The sequence below is a fragment of the Ptychodera flava genome, chromosome 22, assembly GCF_041260155.1.
Source record: "Ptychodera flava strain L36383 chromosome 22, AS_Pfla_20210202, whole genome shotgun sequence".
In the NCBI taxonomy this organism is placed as follows: Eukaryota; Metazoa; Hemichordata; class Enteropneusta; family Ptychoderidae; genus Ptychodera; species Ptychodera flava.
Window position 1 is genome coordinate 8,082,196 of NC_091949.1, and position 23,587 is coordinate 8,105,782.

At 38.1% G+C, this 23,587-nt stretch overlaps 1 protein-coding gene across 1 annotated transcript in view; it reads left to right on the top strand.

Moving 5' to 3' along the window:
* Positions 1 to 23,587, top strand: part of LOC139123334 (piwi-like protein 1) — a 32,943-nt gene that overhangs the window by 2,128 nt on the left and 7,228 nt on the right. The window contains exons 2-17 of the mRNA XM_070689489.1: positions 3,829 to 3,986; positions 4,570 to 4,861; positions 5,855 to 6,164; positions 6,819 to 7,014; positions 7,665 to 7,783; positions 8,464 to 8,544; positions 17,441 to 17,554; positions 18,017 to 18,208; positions 19,077 to 19,251; positions 20,045 to 20,185; positions 20,830 to 20,943; positions 21,231 to 21,419; positions 22,111 to 22,206; positions 22,879 to 22,995; positions 23,038 to 23,110; positions 23,460 to 23,547. Of these exons, the coding sequence (XP_070545590.1) occupies positions 3,846 to 3,986; positions 4,570 to 4,861; positions 5,855 to 6,164; positions 6,819 to 7,014; positions 7,665 to 7,783; positions 8,464 to 8,544; positions 17,441 to 17,554; positions 18,017 to 18,208; positions 19,077 to 19,251; positions 20,045 to 20,185; positions 20,830 to 20,943; positions 21,231 to 21,419; positions 22,111 to 22,206; positions 22,879 to 22,995; positions 23,038 to 23,110; positions 23,460 to 23,547 (2,438 nt within the window). The 5' untranslated portion in view covers positions 3,829 to 3,845. The remainder of the gene's footprint in view (positions 1 to 3,828; positions 3,987 to 4,569; positions 4,862 to 5,854; positions 6,165 to 6,818; positions 7,015 to 7,664; positions 7,784 to 8,463; positions 8,545 to 17,440; positions 17,555 to 18,016; positions 18,209 to 19,076; positions 19,252 to 20,044; positions 20,186 to 20,829; positions 20,944 to 21,230; positions 21,420 to 22,110; positions 22,207 to 22,878; positions 22,996 to 23,037; positions 23,111 to 23,459; positions 23,548 to 23,587) is intronic.

Sequence of the window (23,587 nt, forward strand, 5' to 3'; positions counted from 1 at the left end):
TCCATAACTAGTTCAACTTTCACAACTAAGTTCAACCATCCACCTTCATGGTACAACTACATGAACAAGATGCCGCTGTTGTTAATGTGGAAAGAGTGGTTCCAAGCAAAATCTGTTCGACTGAAAAGGTCACAATGTGTGAAGTGGGGTGCCAAAACGGCATTCTTGTCCATGACGGCGTGACTTTGCACAATTTTTTTTAATCGGATATTTACCATCTAGTATCAAAGTTTGACATATCGACGATTTCGGGATTACTGTGAAATCGCCGATCGACACTGGACGAGAATGACTTGCCTTGTGCCTCAGCACGCTGCGTCTGTGAAATCGCCTATACTTACCGAATATTTATCGGCGATTTCCGGACTCTAGATGATACTACAATGACTAGCCTTGTGCCACGGCACGCCGGGTCTGTGAAATTGCCGATATTTATTTATAGTTTAAGTATAGTTATACTTTGCCAAATACTTTGCTATTTGTATACTATACGTAGGTATTTTACTGTTTTTGTACGGTCGTAACATTTTTTATCTTAATAAACTCATTACACAAACGCGGATTACATTCCAGGTTAATTTTCTCACAGGACATTTATGTAGTCTCGCTTCGAACCATAGTGAACTTTACAGTGTGCATGATGAATTCAGTATGGAAATAGGGTCAACATAGGAACGACTTCCTCCAATCTGATTAAAATCAGATGTAGAGTACAGCGACGTCTTCTTATGCGTACGCGGTATTCTCTCGCTGTCGCGTATGTGAGAGGCGACAGCGAGAGAGTACCGCGTACGCATAAGAAGACGTCGCCGTACTCTACCTTTGATTTTAATCAGATGGAATTCCTCCATCCGTTTGTTCATGACTACTTCAATAATGCGGTGTTTATCAATTTAAAATTTCGGCATTTCTTGTCTGTCAACATACATCTTTATGACGTAGTAGGCCGGGTTGTATGAGGATTTCTTTACATCATTTTCACGTCTGTGCTTTTTCATGGATACATCTTTCTCTTTGTAACAAATTCCTTGTAATCAGCATGTTTTACATACCTGCTTTGATATTGAGCTCAACAGTTTTGAATAAATCTAATAAGATTTGAAGCACCGCAACGAAGACTTGTCCCTTTATTATTATTATTATTATTATTATTATTATTAGTAGTAGTAGTAGTAGTAGTAGTAGTAGTAGTAGTAGTAGTCACAGTAGTAGTAGTATCTAAGCTTCCCATTTTTACACAAAGTTGAGAATGTTCCAGACTAATTACAGTCATGTCATGATGAGTGTGGGGTAAAATGACATACATAACATGATCAAAAACAGAAGTGGACCAAAAATGGACTCCTGAGATACACCACACCAATCGACAAAACATGAGCGTGTACACCTAAAACTAACATTGACTTCTTCCTGTAAGGTATGATCGAAACCACTTCAGTGACAAGTCAGAAACCTGTACACAGAAAGTTCGCTCAGCAAAATGTTATGATCAACGATGAAAAAATCTTCACGTAAATCTTCATCCATATTCTGTAAAAGTATAGACCCTGGTCAGTTAACTTGACTAAAGCAATGTGACAAGAGTGATGTTAACGTTGTCTGATGATTGTGAGTTGTGACAAAAAGATTAAATGCATAAAACTGTAAAAACTAATATAAACATGTTTTTCTAGTATTTTAGGTAGAAGAACTGGTAGGAGGGAGATAGGCCTATAGTTGTTGACATCACTCTTAGAGCCTCCCTTATGAATCGGAACTATTTCAGCACATTTGAAACAGTCGGAAATTGTACCACTATAAGCTTCAAGATTAAAAAGAGTCGCGAATATATGTCAGACATTTCACCACTTTACAGCTCTGGCCAAGCGCTAGTCTGGTTCGAACTTCGCTACTAGATGATACTAGAGTTTGTTAATTAGGCGGGTAAATATCCGATGTATATCGAAGATTTATAGCCTTAGAGATCTATATCGTATAGTATAGTAGCCGTAAATATCGATTGGATATCTTATAATTATATTGCGGTGTCCTCTTGTTGTCAGAGCATCTGTATAAAATGACAGACCAGACGACAGACTTTGCATGGCGTGAATATCTCTTTCACTTCTTCAGAAATAAAGATGGCAAGTTCTTCAATGGTCACTGGTCTCTCTTTGCTTTCAGCGATAGTTGTATTCTTGCAGTAATTGAAAAGGAGCAAACGGTCCTATGACCTTTTTACAATCCTTCGAAAAGATAACGTTAAAATAACAACAGTTACTGCCACTAGCGCGCTACTGCTAGTGCCACCGTTTTCATTAGTCCCTCACACCTGTCGGCCACCCCTAAAATGTAATGGTACAAGTCGGCTGGGTACAGAGTTCAACGACGGCGGTCAGGTTCGAATTGACTTCGCGCCTGAGTCATTAAACTGTCATTTTCAGCCGCAAGGAGTAAAGTTGACCATCGATAGGAGTTACAAGGGCTCTAACATTATCTGGGAGCAGGATTATGGTGAAATTTGCACACGGTAAGGGGAGATTCTCTGATAATGCGGCCCCGTGTGTGCCTGGACCATGCAGTGTAGATCCGCACTGCAGCTTTTACACGAGCAGGTATTGGGAGAAATTGTAGCCCTGGTTGGGGCAAGGCGCGAGCCACACGACAGAAGCCCAATCCCCACCAACCAAGGACTACAATTATTGCAGCTAGTGGAACACAAAAAATACGTTTCAGTTTATTATGGACAGTGCAAGAGGTATGCAGGCACACTAAATGTAAATATTTTTCACAACGGATTTGTCACGGTATTTAAATATTGATAAAAAGGTATGGCTAGACATGGACTCTCAAAACCCTCAGTTTGCTTGGCAGAGATGGTCGCTTTAGCCCCTCTACTGTACTAGCTATGCTCACTAATAGCAAAGCCACACTGAACTTAAAATCTGTGCAGAAGTGGTTCACACTGCGTAGCCCCTCCCAAGAGAGTCAAAACTGGATACAGAGGAATATGATGCAAGTGAATGAATGAATGTCCCCATTTTCAGACATTTTTATGGGCATTGATTGGATTGCTGTAAAAAATGCGGAAGGTATATTGATCTATAAGTTAGTAAAGACTTTGGAATACTAAAATTAAATTCAGCCTTTTAAATTAATTTTGAACTGTAATGCCGTGAAAGTAGGATGATGAATTTGTGAGGAAGATGAATTTGAGCTTGTTTTTTTGTGAGTTCTCTCTGTTTCTGTTCACCATGTTGGAAAGTTTGGAACAATCCGGGGGTCATTCACTGTCGGTCAATTTTCTACTCCCTTTGGAAGCTCAGAGTTGGATCCATTACATCACTTGAGCCATCATGACCAAATGATGAAGCACAAACCTGGCCCTTGATGACATTGTAGGCCATATGATCACATAAACGTCACCTGTTTCCCCACATAATTTTTCCTTTTTCAATACTTTAGAGAAGAAAATTTAATTCTTTTTAAGCATTGTCCTGCCAAGTTCATATGTCACCAGGTCAAGTGAAGTAAAACCAGTCAGGCATAACATTTCCATTCATTGCATTTTAACAACACATACTTTTAATATGACTTTTCCAGACTAAACCTGCTACAACATTATTGCCAAGTAGATGAAAATATATATCGATATAATAGGCTCAATAGTACTTTTTGCTGACTAGGCAAATAGGAAGTGACAACGCATAGCAGGATTATAGAGTTAAACTGTGCTATTCATAGTTCCAAAATACGTTTCTGAGTAAGTGATCCACACCAATTAGCCAGGTTTCTTTGTAACTTTCTGTCTTCATTCTGTCTTGTGTGGATGACATTCTAATGAAACAGAGTCAGACGTATGAAGGATGTCGGGAAGAGGACAGCCAGGGTATGGGAGAGGAGGTAGAGGAGCTGCTTTATTGGAATTGATCAGTGATCCAGCACGTAAGCCAGGGCAGCAGCCTCAGCAACCACAACAACAAAGATCATCCCCAACACTCCAACAGGTAAGATCTCTGTCTTCCTTCTGTCTGATTTGATTACTATATATGTAACCGTGTGGCAAAGTTTTGATGATCAATAGTTGCATGTATTTCACTGTCTCACTCAGTTTTTACTGCAGTGATGTTCATTTCTGGGTGATATTAACTTGGTAAGGATTAATCTGAACCGTTGACAATGTTACTTTCACATATATTTCACTATGGACTGCAGACTGATTTTATCAGAAATTATCCAAAATATAGTTTCTTGTACTTGTGAATTTTTCTTTCATCTTTGTGAGCAGGGCTGATGGAGTTATTTTTACATTTAGAGGTGAAGTACTTCCCCTGAGGTCAACAGCTAATCTTCAGATATGATCCCGAACAATTCAAATATTTGACTCAAGGATGATGCTTATGCCAGAGAATTTGCATATCACTTTTGTTTTGCAGTGCGATTCAATATAACTGTAACCTAACAAAGCTATCGTTGTTGATTTTCCACCAACATTTTTCAGAAATACTGAGATGAATTTGAACAATGAACACAACGTTTGTAACTTAATATTTTTTACTACAATGTGTGTCATCATGTTTCCAATGATAGGAGTATGCTGGTCGAGGTGCTGTCAGTTCAGTTGGGAGAGCAAGCGCTGCTTCTGGTGTACCACAGCCAGCACCTGTTGGCAGGGGTCTAGCAAGTCTGTTACATCAAGTTAAGACTGAACAACAACAACAACAGTCACAAGGAGCAATCCCGAAAAAACCACTAAAAACATCGCCAGAACCTGCTAAAGATGTTTCACCAACCCAAGTTACAAGTCCTGGTCCATCATCACCGATGGGACGTGGTATCTCAGCTTTTCTGAGGCATGGCCAACCAACATCTCCTACAGCAGGTACCATACGTTTTTGATATGTTGTATCTTGTTCAGTGATACCGGTACATTGTACCTGCTGGGGTGCCCAGTTGTTTCATCCATGTTCAATGCTATGACATATATGTATTGAAGCTCTCCTGTCAACAAAAGTGTTGTAGTATTCCTAAAGCTTTCACCTGTGTTTCTACGTACCTTTGCAAAGATCTTCTATATGAATTTATTCTTTTACATAGAAAAGTGAGAAAAACTTAAAAATACTAGAATTCATGTGCTGTTGGTACATGTACTTTGTTAAAAGCTCAAGAAGATATTATAGTGTCACTTCTGGTAGTGAGACAGAAGTCGGATGTCACTTTTGGTCTTAAGAATGTTGACAAAAGATTTGTGGAGAAATGCTGGTTCAATACATGTTTTTGTGTGTGGTGAGCTCAACTGAGAATCTTCAAGCATAGTTGCCTCATGCTGGTCACTTGCATATAAACATTCAGTCTTGCTCAGTTGGAAAATGTTACAGTAGAAATAAAAGCACAAGCTACACTTTCAACAGATATTTAAATTGAGATATGACACAAATGTATCCTGGCAGAATGCTTAAAGCCTGAATGTTGATCGGTTAAACTTGACTGTCCCTGTCTTCATAGTTAAGAAATTTGCATAATTTGTGCACTTTTACATTGGTCATTATTCTACCAAGATATTAAATTGTGTTCCTGCACCACCATTAATATGTGCTGGTTTTTGGTAGTGACTGGCACAGCAATGACAATTTTCATATCTATGCATATTGATATGGTAGAATACCAAGATCAGATTCTTTCAGACAGTTGTCAAAATTGGCATAAATTGTTTTGGTAGAATATCCAGATCAGAGCTTACTTTTAAATCGAGTGAGAAAAGTGCTCGTTTTGTGTATAGCAGACATGAACCTAAGTGTGGATACCAGGTAACTTAGTTCTAAAAAGTTAATTGTGTATATTTTGATGATGTTTACTATTTAATTAATTTGACAAGGTGGTGATGCGTCTGTCTTAGAATCCCCTCGGCAGTCCATTCCTGTTGGGCGTGGCATAACTGGACTTAGTATTGGCCGTGGTCTAGCATCTCCAGTTGAGAAGACAAGACCTCACATAGGGTCAGGGGATGCACCTTTGTCACCAGTTGAACCCAGGGCAAAGACTCCGCCACAAGTTGCAGCTCCGAAGACTCCACCCAAAACACCTACACCATCTCCAGAACCACAGCCACCAACTGAGGAACTGAAGCAGCTGAAAGTACAAGAAAAAGTTGAGAAAGTCAGCAAATCTGGAACAGCTGGGCAACCGTAAGTCTGTTTAGTTAATCAAGTTTCCATAAACACTGCTCTATTTGGTGCAGCTCACTGTTTAGATAATCATGAAAATCTCCCCAAGATGGGTTTTAGGAAGAGGATAATTGCTTTGCCTTTTGGACTTTGTTCATGATCAGAGATGAACAGCCCCCTTTCACACACTTCATTTACATGTACCTGCTAAGCCGGTAAAGTCCAGTTATGTGTCTATATTATAAATAGCCAGCCAAATCCAGTGACATACATCATCCTTAGGTTGATTTACGTAGGGCTTAAACTGTTTGACTTGAAGACAAGTAACTTGAAAAGGATCAACTTCTTCTTAGTCATATGGTCCTGCTCTTGTCCAGAACCTTGCCATCACCAGAGTTTGAACTCAGAGAGTTTCTGAACTTCTTGAAAGGCCCTGCTGGAAAGGCCCTTGAAAGTTTTGGCATTCCAAACCTTCCATCAGAAAAGTTGTCACAGTCTTCATATTTTCAGTCAACTTTGGTGTATTTACCCCATAGCAGTGAAAATCTGTGCGTGTTGTCACACTGATCAAAACAATAATACCAGCCTTTATTAATAATATTTGCACTCTAAGTATAAGAAAAATACCATAAAGTCTGTATTTTAATTTTTAATGTCATTTTCCTTTCATTGCAGAGTGCCCATAGCATGCAACTACATTCGAATGAAATGTAAATTTGAAGCTGTGTACCAATATGCAGTGTCATTCACACCACAGGTTGACAGCAAATCCATGCGATTTCGACTTGTGAATGAGCACAGGGATGTAATTGGTGCAGTCAAAGCATTTGATGGTGCCATGCTGTTCTTGCCAATCAGGTTAAATGAACCAGTAAGAAGAAATTGCTTCATCTGAAGTATTTACAAATTAGCTATTTTACTATCACTTTTGTCTGGGACAGCTACTTTGCCATCATTTTTGTCAGGGACAGCTACTTTGCAGTAATTTTGGTCAGGGACAGCTACCTTCCCATCATTTTTGTCAGGGACAGCAACTTTGCCATCATTTTTGTCAGGGACAGCTACTTTGCTATCATTTATGTCAGGGACAGCTACTTTGCCATCATTTTTGTCAGGGACAGCTACTTTGCCATCATTTTTGTCAGGGACAGCTACTTTGCCATCATTTTTGTCAGGGACAGCTACTTAGCCATCTTGTTTGTCCAGCATAGCTGCTTTGGCCATCGATTTTGTCAGGGACAGCTCTTTGCCATCATTTTTGTCGGGCTTAGCTACTTTGCCATCATATTTGTCAGGGACAGCTACTTTACCAGCATTTTTGTGTTAAACATGAAAATTTGTCTCTGAAGTACCAAACTTTGAAATCAGCAAGTGTGTCGTAAGAAATCACACAATCTTGAGAAAGTCATGTTCAACAACAACAGAGCAGTCTACACTTTTTCATGAGCGGAATTTCAGAAATTATTCATTGTTCAGAGAATTCAATGTGGTGTAAAAGAAGTTTTTATGTTTGCATGTCAGATTACTGTGATGGCGTCCAAGCGTCCAACAGATGGCAGTGAAGTTGTTGTAAGAGTTACATTAACCAAGGTGCTACGTCCAGAGGAGTGCATTCAGCCGTACAACGTCATTTTCAGAAAGTAAGTATTTATGGTTACACTCCATTGTATATGTTTTATTTTTAGTTCAAATTGCTTGAAATAAGTGATATGGCTATATTTTTTAGCTATAATTTCTAATAGCCTTGGACCAACGTGCCTGCCACAGAGAAAATTTCAAGACATTCCCCAATCGCAATTTTACCTGTAATTTCGTTGTGCCTTGATTGTGTTCAAATTCTTTTGTCATCAAGCACATTTTCAAGGAACTTTTACTGATATTTTTACATTTCTTGTGATCGTAGCTGATTTGAAAAGTTGTTTCTATTGCCTGGTTTTTTAGAATCCTTGATGTCTAATGGTAATTAAAAAGGGCAATATAACACAAAAAAGGAGGGTCTGTACACTCTTGGAAAGTGATTGAATTTTTATAGCCTCTTGGAAAGTCCTGGAAAAGTCTTCCTCTTGCAAAGTCCTGGAAAAGTCTTTGGAAATGAAATTAAGTCCTGGAAGATTATAATCCACCCCAAATTTTAAATTGTAAAAATGATATCAAGAAAAGGTATTTCAGACCTACAAAGGTCCTTGAAAATTGCTGGAAAATTTGTCTTTGAATGTGTGGACAGTGTGTGAGCTCAGTGTTGTATCTTTAAGAGTATATGAATCATTGTATAATCCTACGTATATTATAAAGTCAACTCGGTAACATGATTCAATTTCAGGATAATGAGAATTCTGGATATGAAGCAAGTAGCCCGTCACTACTATGATCCAAACAGAGCTGTGTCCGTACCACAACACAAGTAAGTAAGGAGAATTTCCATTCTTTTCATTTATTTTGAAATCTCCAACAAACTGACAAAGGCATGTAAAGCTATATAAGCTGTACAGCCTGTGTATGTAAATTAAAACAAGTGTAAGTACTGTTACCTTGTTTTGAATACAGGATAAAACTGAAGCTACTGTTGTATTATAGTTTTGCTTGACTGTTATATCATCATTTTTTATCATGAGGGGAGTTTTTGATGAAAAGTGAGAACTGCTTTTTAGTCTTTGTCCGGGGGGGACTTATAGATTGGGTCATGTCCGTCAGTGCGTCCGTCCGTTCACGCAGATATCTCAGACATGCCCTGGTCAATTTCTTTCAAACTTTGCACAAGGATAGTACCCTACCCCATACAGATGCACATCGATTTGTTTCACAATGCGATCAAATTTGGCCGTGTTAGAGGACTTTTTAGTTTACACCTCCATAGACTCCCATGTATAAGGCAGTTCTGCATAGAATCCCATGTATAAGTCAGTTCTGCATAGAATCCCATGTATAAGGCCAAGTAAAATAAAAATTTAGTTTCTCATCGTATTCATATTGCAAAAAGGATGCAGTGACACAGTTTTTAGCCCACGGATGCATCCATGGCCAGAAGTCGGGATTTTTTCATTTTAGACATTTTTACATTTTAGTAGTGCATGTTTGACATGTTAGGTCGGAACTAACGTGACCAAAAAAGCCAAACTTGCAAACCTATCGTGTATCGTGCAGACCTAACGTTAATAACCTATGTATAGCATTTTAGGGCGTACAAATAAGTCCTATTCTATCATGCCAATTGTGCAAACCTATCGTGTATCGTGCACGCCCAACATGTATCCTATCGTGTATCGTGCAGACCTAACGTGTACGGAGCTAAAGTGTCTAAAATGTCAAACGTGCATGTCATTTTAGGTTCTCAACATGGGTCAAGTCCATCATGCCAATCGTGCAAACCTATCGTGTATCGTGCAGACCTAACGTGTACGGACCTAACGTGTCTAAAATGTCTAACGTGTATATCATGACTGTACCATTCAACTTATCTGGAGACCCTAAAATGACATACACGTTAGACATTTTAGACACGTTAGATCCTTACCGTTAGGTATGCACGATACACGATAGGTTTGCATGATTGCCATGATAGCTATTGACTCAATGAGAAACCCTCATTGACATACACGTTAGACATTTTAGACACGTTAGCTCTGTCAACGTTAGGTCGGCACGTTATACGATATGTCTCATGATTGCCATGATACAATTCTACTTATCTTGAACCCTAAAATGACGTACACTTTTGACGTCTATAGACACAATGTCTAACGTGTATGTCATTTTAGGTTGTCAACATGAGTCAAAATCTAACATGCCAATCGTGCAAACCTATCATGTATCGTGGAAATTTAACCTAACGTGTACGGACCTAACGTGTCTAAAATGTCTAACGTGTATGTCATTTTAGGTTCACAACATGGGTCAAAATCTATCATGCCAAACGTGCAAACCTATCGTGTAACGTGCCGACCTAACGTGTACGGACCTAACGTGTCTAAAATGTCTAACGTGTATGTCATTTTAGCTTCTCCACATGAGTCAAAATCTATTATGCCAATCGTGCAAACCTATCCTGTATCGTGCAAACCTAACATGGTCAGCACGTTACACGATAACCCTTACGAAATTTTTTTTTTGTGGCATATGTCCCACTGTCTTGCGGCTTATAAGCTACACACAAAAAAGGCTGCCAGAACTTTTTTTCACTATGTGCCGATATGTGCCACTAGAGGCACTCAACAGGCACACAAAGACAATCAGTCAAATCTTTTGTGGCAGATATGCTAAAATATTTAAATAAACACAGTTTGAGCAAGATATTGCTCACTATAAGCCACAACATTGAGTTGACACTCCACTTGATCACGCATTCTTAGATGAGATATCCATTGACAGTGACACTACAGCTGGCACAGCAGGAAACCTTTGATTTTCAACAAATTGTGTGAAAAACTACCATTTGACTTTGATCGGTGCAATAAATCAATCACTGACTTTTTATGTACGTTTTGCAAATGATTGGTTCTCACTGACAGCGTAACTGTTTCTACAGAAAAAAAGGCTTTGCAAAATATTAACTCTGGCGAACCATATATCGACGTTAGCCCTGCGTACGATGCTGTGTGTTCCGCTACAGCTAATTGTGGTGAGCGGGGCGATTAGCTGTAGCGGAACACACAGCATCGTACGCAGGGCAAATATCGACGTATGATGAACTTATTTCACGTGCATATCTCCCTTGAAAAGACTAGTCTTTCAAAGAACTGCAACTCAAAAATAACGTATATCTTGTTTTTTGTGTTTTCTTACGCCCTTTCCACACGCGGGTTTTAATGAACTGCAAGTACGGAGTAGGTCTTGAAAGCGTACGTACGGCATGGAGGTACGTACGGTAAAGCTTTCCCAGCGTATAATAATGTACGCATAGTTTCAACATTGATCACGCTGGGCTTCAAAATACGGACGTGCGCGATGAAAGTCATCGTCGGGCAAAGTTTGTAAGTCACGAGACTGCTATGTCGGAGCCGTTTTTGTAGAGTTTTGTGTTGATCTAGAAAGGTTATTCCCATGTATTTGTGTCGTTTTGGTTTTCAAACGCAAGCTCGCATGCAGCTGAGCTCGAGCTCGATCAAGCTGCTTGCTGAAGCAGGGAGACAATGCGTGGCGGGTCAGAACAGACTTTGAACCCGGAACTCTAGAATCACGCCTGATGATGTCATAGATCATGTGAAGACTTCTTTATGATTGGTCAGATTGTTGTAGATCATGTGAAGATTTCTTTATGATTGGTCAGATTGCCAAAAGGTCATGGGTCAAATCCTGAGCGGCAAATTAAATCTGATATGCACTGGTAGGCCGTTAGGACGTTTGAGCGAGGAGTATATCGTCGCCGTTTTTTCGCTCTGATTTTTGTACAGTTTAGCGTAAAATTACCGTAGGACATTATCATTCAGGGTACGTAAAGGTTAGCTATGAATTTAAAACCAACAAACAGCGTTTGCGATGCGTTGATGGCCCTTGGATGACCGATTCTGAGACCGCGATATCGTCCCGAAGAACAACGGTCACGGACACACCCATAGTTTGATCGAAGAGCTACAGATCGTTTAAAATTCGGTAAGTAATTTTCAATACCACGAGTTGTCTCTATAATTTTCGCAGTTTTCACTGTCTTTGGTCGTGCTATATTGATGTTGTTCTTGGCGAACCCTGTTCAAGTATGCCAAATGAACGTACGGTATTGGCAAAAATAATATACCGGTAGTTACTCATGGAGGTTGGTAGCCCTGCGCGTACGATGCTGTGTGTTCCGCTACAGTTAATCGCCCCGCTCACCACAGCCCTGCAAAGACCCTTAGCGTAGGTAGGGTCGGTGACTTCAAATCCATTTTGGGACTTGACGTAAAAAGCCAAATTACTGCCGAAATTCAGCGTTCTTGGGCCAAGTCGTATCCCTGCCTACCTCAGCTGCTCGATCACTTCCAAAAATGACAGTCTTTTATTCACTTCTCGTAAATAACCGTCGATGTCGGCAACTCTCGCTAGCCCTGCGTATGTGTTAGCTGTAGCGGCCAACACACAGCATCGTCCGCATTTTTAGATTACGCTTTTGAAAATTACGAATGCAAGAACGACGAAAATACAACTCAGTGGGCTAACTGCTAGTGTAACAATGAATACCAATAGGCATATCCACGACTCAGAGTACAAGCTGCAAAAACAGCAATGTATGCAACATTGATAAAATTTGTCCGCATTTCAAGCTGCGTGTCCGATATCGCGCGCGTACAGCTATGTTTAGTAACAAACCTGTAACCGTGCACTGCGCTATTATAAAGGGATACTTTTTGTTTTAAAACAATTTATGAGACAGTTTTCCATTTACATTTCTTCTGTTTGAGATGTGCTGAAACCCAATCACCGCTGGTCAATAGTTGTAGTTTGGAGTGGTGTGTCACAAGTAAATAGTGAAAATGAGGCTGAAAAGCAATGATTTGGTAATCACAATAAACATAATGTATAGATATGTCATGAGTTTGTATCATTAGGTAAATTATTTAATATTAATTATTATAATTTCTTTCAAGCACATGAATGCTCTTTTCCGTGAATTTTTGTATTTAATATAATAAGGGTAGTCAACAAAATACAAGCAATTTCACTTTGCACATGTAATAATATCCTTGTCTGTTATTTATCATTTTTATTCTCAGTGTATGGGCAAAGGCCATGAAGCTGAACAGACCAATGGATCAACAGGAACATTCAATGTGAAGTTTCAGAACAAGATCGGAAACATTAGGATGGCATCGAAAACAACTTTGGATAATGTGAAAAATCAAATGCAGACTTTTAGACGTGTTCTGTTATGTTTTTCACATGAACCTCATTAGATTATTGAATTTTGATTTTATTTTAATTCCTTAGTGGTTCAGTCTAGTGAACCAACATCATTGTTTTACACATCAAAATAAACAATGGGGTATTATTGTGAAGATATGTGGTAAGTGTTTTTTTTTTTGTTTGCATCTGTGAGTAGGCGGTTTAAAAGGCAGTAGCTGTAACTTAATTTTTATGCAGTATTTTTATACTGTTATGTGTCTTGATTTTTGCCTATTTTGCCAAGTGAGTAAAGTGAAAAGTTACCTCAACACACAAAAGTTAAAAGAACAACATCATAAGTTACAGCTACTGTCCCTTAAAACAAATGAAGATGTGAAGTGTATGGTAATCTCCTGGCTAGTATAAAACTGGTAGGTACAAATGCAGGTATGGATGGGGGGGGGGGGGGGGGGGTAGCACAGGAAGCATGCATAGCAGCATTTTACCATGAAACCTTTTACCCCACCATTTTTTGTGGCATATTGTCTGCAATCACAGCGGCTTCTATGCCGCTAAAAGCCCCGCCCCATTTTTTTGCGGCATATCGTCTGCAATCACAGCGGCCTGTATGCCGCAAAACTGTGCCAGAACAGATCTTTGCATGATAAAATATGAATAACCTGCTTATAAGCCACAAACAGTTGCAGCTTGGTATCCACAACTATTGTGGGTTAGCATGCACAACTATGTGCCAGAAGCCATATTTTTTCGTAAGGGAAGTTTGCACGATTAGTATGATAGATTTTGTCTCAATTACATCCTAGAATGACATACACGTTAGACATTTTAGACACTTTAGCTCCGTAAATCTTAGGTCAGCACCTTATACGATATGACTCAAGATTCACGTGACGGCCTACAAACACGGTAAGGTCTAACTCTATCATGCCAATCGTGCAAAACTATCTTGTATCGTGCAAACCTAACGTGTACGGGCCTAACGTGTCTAAAATGTCTAACGTGCATGTCATTTTAGGTTCACAACATGGGTCAAAATCTAACATGCCTATCGTGCAAACCTATCGTGTATCGTGCAAACCTAACATGTACGGACCTAACGTGTCTACAATGTCTAACATGTATGTCATTTTAGGTTTTCAACATCGGTCAAAATCTACCATGCCAATCATGCTAACCTATCGTGTATCGTGCAAACCTAACGTGTACGGACCTAACGTGTCTAAAATGTCTAACGTGCAGACTTTTACAGTGTTTAGTCATGCACGTTGCCTTACACGTTTGGGTTCTATAATGTACAATGGCATACAATTGCCCATAGCACGATAGCTTCAACAATGTGAAACGTGCATTTTTACCAACTACTGGCCATAGCTCCACGGATGAAGTCCAGGGGGCTTATAGATTGGATCATGTCCCTCCGCTCAAGCAGATATCTAAGATATTTTGACAAAATGTCACGTGACCTTTGACCTCAAATATACATATTTGTCCATAACTCAGTAACCACAAGTGCTACACCCTTCATATATGGTATGATGGGACACCTTATGACGCCACATATTGTACCTCATTAATTATGTGCATATCTAATTTTGAGCGAGCCAATAGAGCTAGAGGTCTGATTTCTGGTATATAGGGATAACTTAGCAATACAATTTTTTTGACAAAATGTCACGTGACCTCGGTGACCTTTCACCTCAAATATACATATTAGTCCATAACTCACCAACGAAAAGTTGGCGTCATCCTCATCCTCATCCTCAGCCTCAGGTGACCTTTCTAGCTGACGCTGAAAATGACGCTGCTCAGCGTCAGCTTCAGCGTCGTATCCGAAGATTGCCGAAGTTGCGCTACCCGATGACGGATAAATGATAAAATTCACCCAAAACTTAAGAAAATAACAACTCCATCCTTTCTCAACTTTCTTTTGAAACATAAAACTGGTTCGCAGGTAATATTTTTTTTTAGAATATCTCATACAGACTAGTTTTTTGGAAATGTTCGCAATTTTCAGTCCATGGATCCGTGGATGTGTTTGTTGGTATCCTCTCAACTCTTGCGTTAGGATTTTCCAAAAATTGGTGCAAAAAAAGTATACGTGGTCCGAAATGTGTAAAAATCGCCACCATGAGAGGCGATATGAAAGCCCTAATTATTCAGAGGAACTATAAAACAATTAACTGGTATAACTATGACTTGAGGCCTGAAAAGTCAACGTATTAAGCATACAACCTTTGAACTTTAAGGAAATTAAGGGCTAAGAATGTTGCGTTATAACTACATCGTGAGAAACGGATTTTAAGAGGAGAGGTTACTAAATATTATGAAATACATACCCCACTGTGTTTTGATTAACATTTACAGTGATATGAAACTTGGAGCACATTTTTAAAGTCGTTTTTACACTTATCATTCCATCAGACGCATTCGGGAATAGTCGGATCTGACGCCGGTGAAGCTGACGCTGTAGCGTCATCCTCATCCTCATTTTCGCGTGACCCCTGAGGCTGAGGATGAGGATGAGGATGACGCCAACTTTACGTTGGTCCATAACTCAGTAACCACAAGTGCTACACCCTTCATATTTGGTATGATGGAAGACCTTATGACGCCACATACTGTACCTCATTAATTATGCACATATCTAATTCTGAGCAAGCCAATAGAGCTGGATGTCTGATTTTTGGTATATAGGGATAACTATAGGATAGAAATTTTTGGACCAAATGTCATGTGACCTCGATGACCTTTTACCTAAAATATACGTTTATGTCAAGAAATAAGTAACCACAAGTGCCATGTCCTTTATATTAAGTAGGATGGGAGACCTTATGACAACACACGCCTTACCTCATTAATTATGCACACATCTAATTCTCGGCAAGCGAATAGAGCTAGAGGTCTGATTTTTTGGCATATAGGGATTAATTAGCAATACAATTTTTTTTCAAAATGTCACGTGACCTCGATGACCTTTGACCTTGATTGTACATATATATGCATATCTCAGTAACCACAACCCTCCAATTTTGATAGGATATTAGACCTTAAGGTGGTTGGAAAGGCTAGAGCGTCAGTTATAAATTTCAACAAAACTATTAAAATATAAAAGTAGTCAACATTCGCTGTGGAATAAAAAAAACTAGACATTTGGGCACAAAGGCATTGCAGAGTTATAGCCTGTTAAAACTTCTGAAAAACTGACCAAATAAGAAGAAGTTGGGGAGTCCTTAGTGTATTAACTATGGTAGAGGTCCCCTAGCTTTTAATAAAATGTTTGAAAAGGGAAAGTCATTATTTGCTGTTTTTCAGGAAAATTTGACAAGGCGGTGCTGGCATTCAGAGTGAGTGACTGCTATTGTAAATGCATTTTTAGATTCTTTGAGTGTCAAAGAGGTGTCAAAAGTGAGATTAACCAAAAGAAACTGCTCTATGACTTCAAAAGAGGGGTGCAAATATGGCTTGTTTTCAACATTTTTGACAGAATAACAGTTTTCCTACATAATTGTATACCAATTTCATCCAACTTTGAAATGAGATATGGACATGGAATTTTTACAGCCTATTAACAAGGTTACAGATAAGATTTGTACGGCACAATTTTCCTGTATTTGAAGTACTTTTTGAAAAATTACATTTTGAAATTTGAAAGAATTTTTAATAATTTTTTGATATATAAACCCATGTAAAATCATAAAACAAATTTTATTTACAAATCCTGCCGTACAAATCTTACAATAAATAGTGTCAACATATTTATAACTAATTTGGTAATATTAATACTATCCAATTATTATAAAATTCAAATATGTAAAAAAAATATGAAAAATTAAATTTTAATATTTACTGGTGTCATATTTCAAAATCATGGCTGCAAATATACAATTTTTATATTCTTTGGAGAAAATATTAACTAAGGGAGTTATCCTGAAAATTTGAACTAAATATCTTGATTCTAACACTTGAAACTTGACATTAACTCTGAGAAAAGAATTGGTGCAAAAATAGCCTTTCCAACCACCTTAAGATGTCACATCTTGTACCTCATTTATTATGCGCATATGTATTTCTTGGCTGGCCAATACAGCTAGAGGTCTGATCTTTTTTCCCGATTTAGAACCATAACTTAGACATGCCTCATGTGTTTCAAATTGGGAACAACGACATAGACCTATGTGCCCATAGATCTCAACATATATACTCCAGTGATACTTCTTAATGACCACATTTCCCTGGGCCATTAAGACTAATACTCCTATTACAAGTGGGACTGTGTCATTGTCAATGACTTGTCTTTTTATCAAACGATTCCAATGTACTACTGATTTTAATAGAATGCACCAGCAAAAACTTTACAAAATTTCAATAATAAGAACTACATTTATCTCTACTGTAAATATATGCTTTTCTGAACTGACAAGAACATTAGGATGGCAGAGTATATAGAAGATTAGCCTTTACGTCATTTTGGTATTTTTCAACAGATTGGAAATTTGGCCTGGTTACATCACATCTCTACGAGAATATGAAGGTGGACTGTTACTACTAGCTGATGTATCTCATAAAGTGTTGCGAAATGAAAATGTTTTGGATTTCATGTGAGTATGAAAGAGTCATATACATCTCATACAAATTGAATATACTGCCACCTGATTTTATTTAAATTGATGAAATATTAAAGCCTAAGGTGTTATGACCCACTAGACTCTGCTGGTTAAAATGATTCAGGAAGACAAAGTCATAATTGCCAGGAAGTTGCTTGTTTTGCAGAAATGCAGCATTGCTGCCTGATATATTACTTGCTGAAATGATGCCATGGCCACCAAACGATAAGGCATTTTGGGGTCCACTCTCTACTCAATTCAACCCAGCAATTGTGAACCGTAAATCTTGTGGGTGAAATAGGGATTAAAAAACTGACTGGCAGTAGATTGGTGTTGATAATTGTAATCAGTAACTTTACCAACAAATTTCATTCACATTTTCTCATATATGAACTTCACTTTTAGTGTAAATTTCCTCTTTTTTTCGCTATTCATGTGAATTTTACTGTGTTACAGGTACAAAATCTATCAAAAGAATCCCAAATCCTTCAAAGACGAGTGCACACGCCAGTTAGTGGGTAACATTGTCCTGACACGCTATAACAACAAAACATACCGCATTGATGACATTGCTTGGGACAAGAATCCTCAGTCAACATTCAGCTATGGCCATCAGGGTGAAGAAATGACTTTTGTTGATTACTACCTGTAAGTAATTGTTACCAAATTTATTTTTTAACCCATTCATCAACAATGGTATGGTCCAGTGTCATTGCTTTAAATTATGAGGCTGGACCTGTATACAGGGAAATGGGGTTTACAGGCCTGAAATTTTGTATGTACTTGTGTAAGTTCACCCAATTCCATTTAAAAAATTGGGATATTCCAATGTCTTGGTGGTAAAAAGGGGAAAACATTCCATGGCATTGGTTTGTTAATAAGTTCCAACTTTCACAAAATTATTCCAAAATGTCATTGTGTCAACATAAGTCACTGCTTGGTGTCTATACTGTTGATAAGTTCTCAATGTCTAAAAGTATCCCAGAAATTTAAACTGTTGGTAGGGTTTTGTCATAAAGTGTAGCAACAATCAAGATGTAAGAGTGCGTTTTCCTATGCTCACAAGTCTTATAATTTTATCATTTGGTGCGTAAAAAAGAATTTGCATGTGAGCAAGCCTTTCTGTACACTTCAATAAATGACTATATACCAAGTGATATAGAGTGAATTATCACACTCTATACCAAACATTATTTTTAACTCATTCATTATCATAGTTACGAGTGGTGATTTTAGATCTGCTACAAGGGAATTAGGGTTGAGTACATTAGCCCATTCACCTTCAAACTTTTGTAAGTCTCAACTTTTTCAATAAAGTTACTGAATGTTTATACAGTCACGAATCTGGATCAAAAAGGATAAAGACATTAATTATGTTTCAGTGTCATGCAATGGTATATCATACGTCTTATTTGATATGACAGTCATAATGTTTTTCCAATTCAAGAACAGTTCCAGATTTCTATTCTTCACATGTTTAAACACATCAATGTTCTGTAAAATTCACTCACCCCAGGAAAGCATACAACAAGAAGATAAATGACTTGGAACAGCCTCTGCTGATAAACCATCCCAAGAGGAAAGCTCAGGAGGCCAGTTCAGCTCCTCCAGAAGTCATCTGTCTTATCCCAGAGTTATCAAGTCTCACCGGCTTGACAGATGAAATGAGACAAGATTTCAGAGTCATGAAGGTATGATGATCAAGACTGATTTCATGTGGAAAATGAAATAGAATCATGAAAAATGTCTATTTACAGCAGATCTGCCTGTATCATTTATTTCCGCCAATGTCAAGGTCAATATAATATTTGGAAAAAACTTTGAAATGATTTTGGTCTGCTGACTTTTTATCGTGAGTTGATAGATTTTATCACAAATGCATCTAGTCCCTTAGAATCCATCTCAGATTTATTTTGCAGGCAATTGTGAAGTATAAAGGGTGTCTTTCAGAATTAATGTCAATCTTCCACTAACAATTTGGATTTATTTTACAGGACTGAAGTTGACTTTTGAACCAATCAGTCAAGTTTTTCAGTTCTGAATGGAACATAAAAGTGACTTACAAAGTATTTGCCAGAGTAAAGACAGCTTCATTTAGTACTGTACAGTGTCTCATCTAGACAGGGGGATGGGGATTCCCCCTCTGCTGACATGTTGGCACCCCCTAGTAATTTGTCAAGGGGGACAGCCCCCCCCCCCTCCAATGAAATGGTGCCAGTCACACCTTCGAGATACAAATAGAGTACATGAATAGGTGAAATCCCCCCGAAATTATCTGGTAAAGGGGGAAAATTCCCCTTGTTGATGCCATTCTGAATGAAACAATGCTGTACCGTATGACACCACCTGTTAAATTGAAAGTGTGTGCTGAAGTTTCCTATCCTCCAATTTAAAAAAAAAGTATGATTCTGTACTTGTTTTGAATCCATAATGCTATCACCTAGCAGGCAACCATTTACCTGTTTGGTTCCTTTCTTATCCCAGGACGTTGCTAGCCACACCAGAGTCTCTCCAACACAAAGAGCATTGGCAATGAGGAGCTTCATGGACAGCATCAAGAGCTCACCAGAGGCAACTGCAGAGTTAAGCAAGTGGGGCCTTGAACTTGATAATGATATCCTGAAGGTAAGGACTTTGTGGAAGGAGACTTGTTCACTTCTTCAAATGAGTAAAGATAGTCTTCCTAACATCAGATCTCGGCTCAACAATGTTTACATTTTGCAACTGAATGTTTTATACTTCCCTTCTCTAAAATAGTACTTGCCTCAAAAGTGAAAGACCTTGTTTTTGCTTTCAGTTTCCTCAGTTGTAACTTTCAACTATCCTTTTACCAAGTCTTGAATAAAATCAGGGGTCACCATGCAAAGTTTCATTCTAGAGAAATAAATTACCTACCATTTACCGATATTTGAAATTCAAAACGGCTGCCAACCCTGTCAACTTTGTTGGGAAAAGTAAAATTTTCAAATTTCTAACAACTAAGATAGTGAAAATATTTTTTACTCCAAGAACTGGACATGTAAAATGAGCCCCCAGAAGTTGTAGATCAGGAAAGAATTTTAGAATTTGAGAGTCTGAATATCTGCCCCCACATTCTACCTCAACTGTAAGTGTACCGATAAAAATTAGCTTATACTTATAAAAATTAATGTAACAGGGAGAAAAAGGTACAAGGTTGATGAAGAAGACTGAAAAAAAACTACGTGTTATTGTATATCATGTTTTTATATTTCAATATATAGATAACTATAATTATTGTTTCCGTACAGTCTCAAGGTCGTGCCTTGCCACCGGAGAAGATAATATTCCAGACAAAGAGTGTAATGGCCAATCAGGAAGCAGACTGGGGCCGAGATTTAACAAGGGAGTCTGTGATTTGCCCGGTAAGCAAGACATTTAAAGTTCGAAATGATTTTTTTTTTCTATTTATATTTATTAAACTTTTGCAACCAGATTCCATACAAGTACAGACAGGTAGAATTCTTACAATTAAAAAATTACACAGTTTAATAAACAATGTACATTAAAATTGGTCTGTTGTAAAAACCATAAGGAGACATGAAATGGTTCTAAAAGCATTGCAGCAAATGCTACATTTCAATATTATCTAGTAAGGCTTGCCCAGATTTCATACCATATAATGTTTTTGTCTTCCCCACATGCGCATTAGGTAAATCTGCAGTGTTGGATGGTTGTCTTCACACGAAGGGATGCCAACAAAGCCATGGACTTCATACAGATGATGAAGAAAGTGTGTCCATCCATGGGAATCCGTGTCAATGAACCAGTGCAACTAGAACTCCAGGATGATAGAACTGAAACTTATCTGAGAACCATCAGGGAAAGTATTAATACTCAGGTATGTGAACAATTGTTGGCCAAAAGTTTTTCTCAGAACCATCAGGGAGAGTGTCGGGTATGTAAGAAGTTTTGAACTGCAGCCTCCTCTGAATAACAACCCTTGAATGCAGAGTCAATCATCAGGCATGTGAAAAACATTGAACCCAACCCTACCTCAGACAACCAGAACCCTGTATGTATGTATTATTTGAACCTATGCACTAACGTTAGAATCTTCAGGGAGTGTCAAACAGGCATGTAAACCCACTTGATGCTAGATTTGCCTGTGAGAACAGCAAAGGATCTACTAGTGTCAACCCTATAGGTATTCAAACCCACCATCAGATCTTTACTTGAAAATGCAGCATAACTGGTTTTCAGTGTTACTTAAATTTGTAGTCTTAATAGCAGATGTTGGGACTGAGCATTAACATAATTTAAGCTCTCATGGGATTTATTTTCACACAGCAATATTCTCTACAAGAGATTTGAAAGAAAGGACTGTGACACAGCAGCATAAATACTGGACCTTATAAATGATAAAAAATGGAGCATAATGAAATCATAAATGACGCTCACTAAAAACCACCAGTATAATATTTCAAAGTGATTTCAAAAATAATTCTTATTATTGAAGTAACTTTAGAGATATCAGAATTTGCAGTTTCTTGATACAATTATTTGCATTGTTCTCATGAAATCATTATTAGATCCAGATGGTGGTTGTGATTTTTCCGACATCTCGAGATGATAGATACAATGCTATTAAGAAGCTGTGCTGTGTAGAATCACCAGTTCCATCTCAGGTTAGTGTTGACTGCGGATATTCAACTAGTCTACATTGAAATGACAGAGTCTGAATACATTTGAATTATCCATACACTTTACGAAGTCAGAAATGTTTGAGTAAATTTGTTTTTCTCTGCATGATGAAAACAAAAGATGTCTCTTAACCAGCTAGACATAATAAGGCACGTCATAGTTTGAATTTCAACAAACTAAAAGAATTTGACTTCTAGTATGAAAGGTCAGCAATAAAAATGTCTGAAAAGACTTTTTGATACTACAAATTAATTTTAGTAGCTTAATTGGTTTTTCACACAAGTTTCTGTGATGAAGCAGGGTCTTTATAGAAGCACTCTGTTGATTTCACATGTTTGGAGTTCAGTTACAGGCAACAGCTATAGCTATTTAAACTTTAAAACCTACTTCATGTCAAGTTACTTAAAATTAACCTGAAAGTCAAATAACCCAGAATAGCATTGAGATACAGTCTATCATACTACAAGTCAAATCAGTAAAAGTCACCATGTTTATGTGTTCAAAAAGACAAGCCAGTGAAAGCCCTGTTTATATAATGACTGTAACTCTGCTGGTATATATGGCGTTCACCAATTTGACTTGATGAGAGACACAGATGAGCCAGTCAAGAAAAGGTTACGATAATTTACAGCTTGTTGTTTTCTTCCCCCCTTCAGGTAATTATCGCTAGAACTATCAGTCAACAGCAGAAGTTACGGTCTGTAACACAGAAGGTTGCTTTGCAGATAAATTGTAAACTTGGAGGAGAGCTTTGGGCTTTAGACATACCACTGGTAAGAATTTATCCATAGGCTTTGATTTCTTTTTGTAATCAGCTGGTGAAATCACCAGCACCTGTAAACAAGTCCAACACCACCATTGATAACAAATGGTTTGGGCCAAACCATGGTAGTGATGGGGTTAAATGTACCGGATAATCTGTTTTCATTGTACCCATCTTATCTTTTTGGAGGTGACCATGCAAAAAAAATGCACTAGTCTAACTGTATAGTGTTACTGCTGTCCTTTTTCGTGAACATTACTGACATAATGACATTCCTCTGTTGTCATTGGACATATGTAAATTTGCCATGTTGGTGATTACCAAGTAAGTTGTAGTGTGAGGTGTGTATGTGAGTCTGGCTGGCAAAGGCGATACACACGGCCATGTTTTAACATTTTGCAACAATGCCAATGCATTTCTGTTTTTTTCAGTATGTCAATTTATGAATTCATACTTTGACATTTGTGTTTTCAGAAAAAGTTATGGTGGTTGGTATTGATGTGTACCATGATGCTGCTCATGGGGGAAAATCAGTGGGTGCCATGGTGGCCAGTACCAACTTGTAAGTATCAGTTTGTGCTCTATTCCAGTGCTCTGTTGGC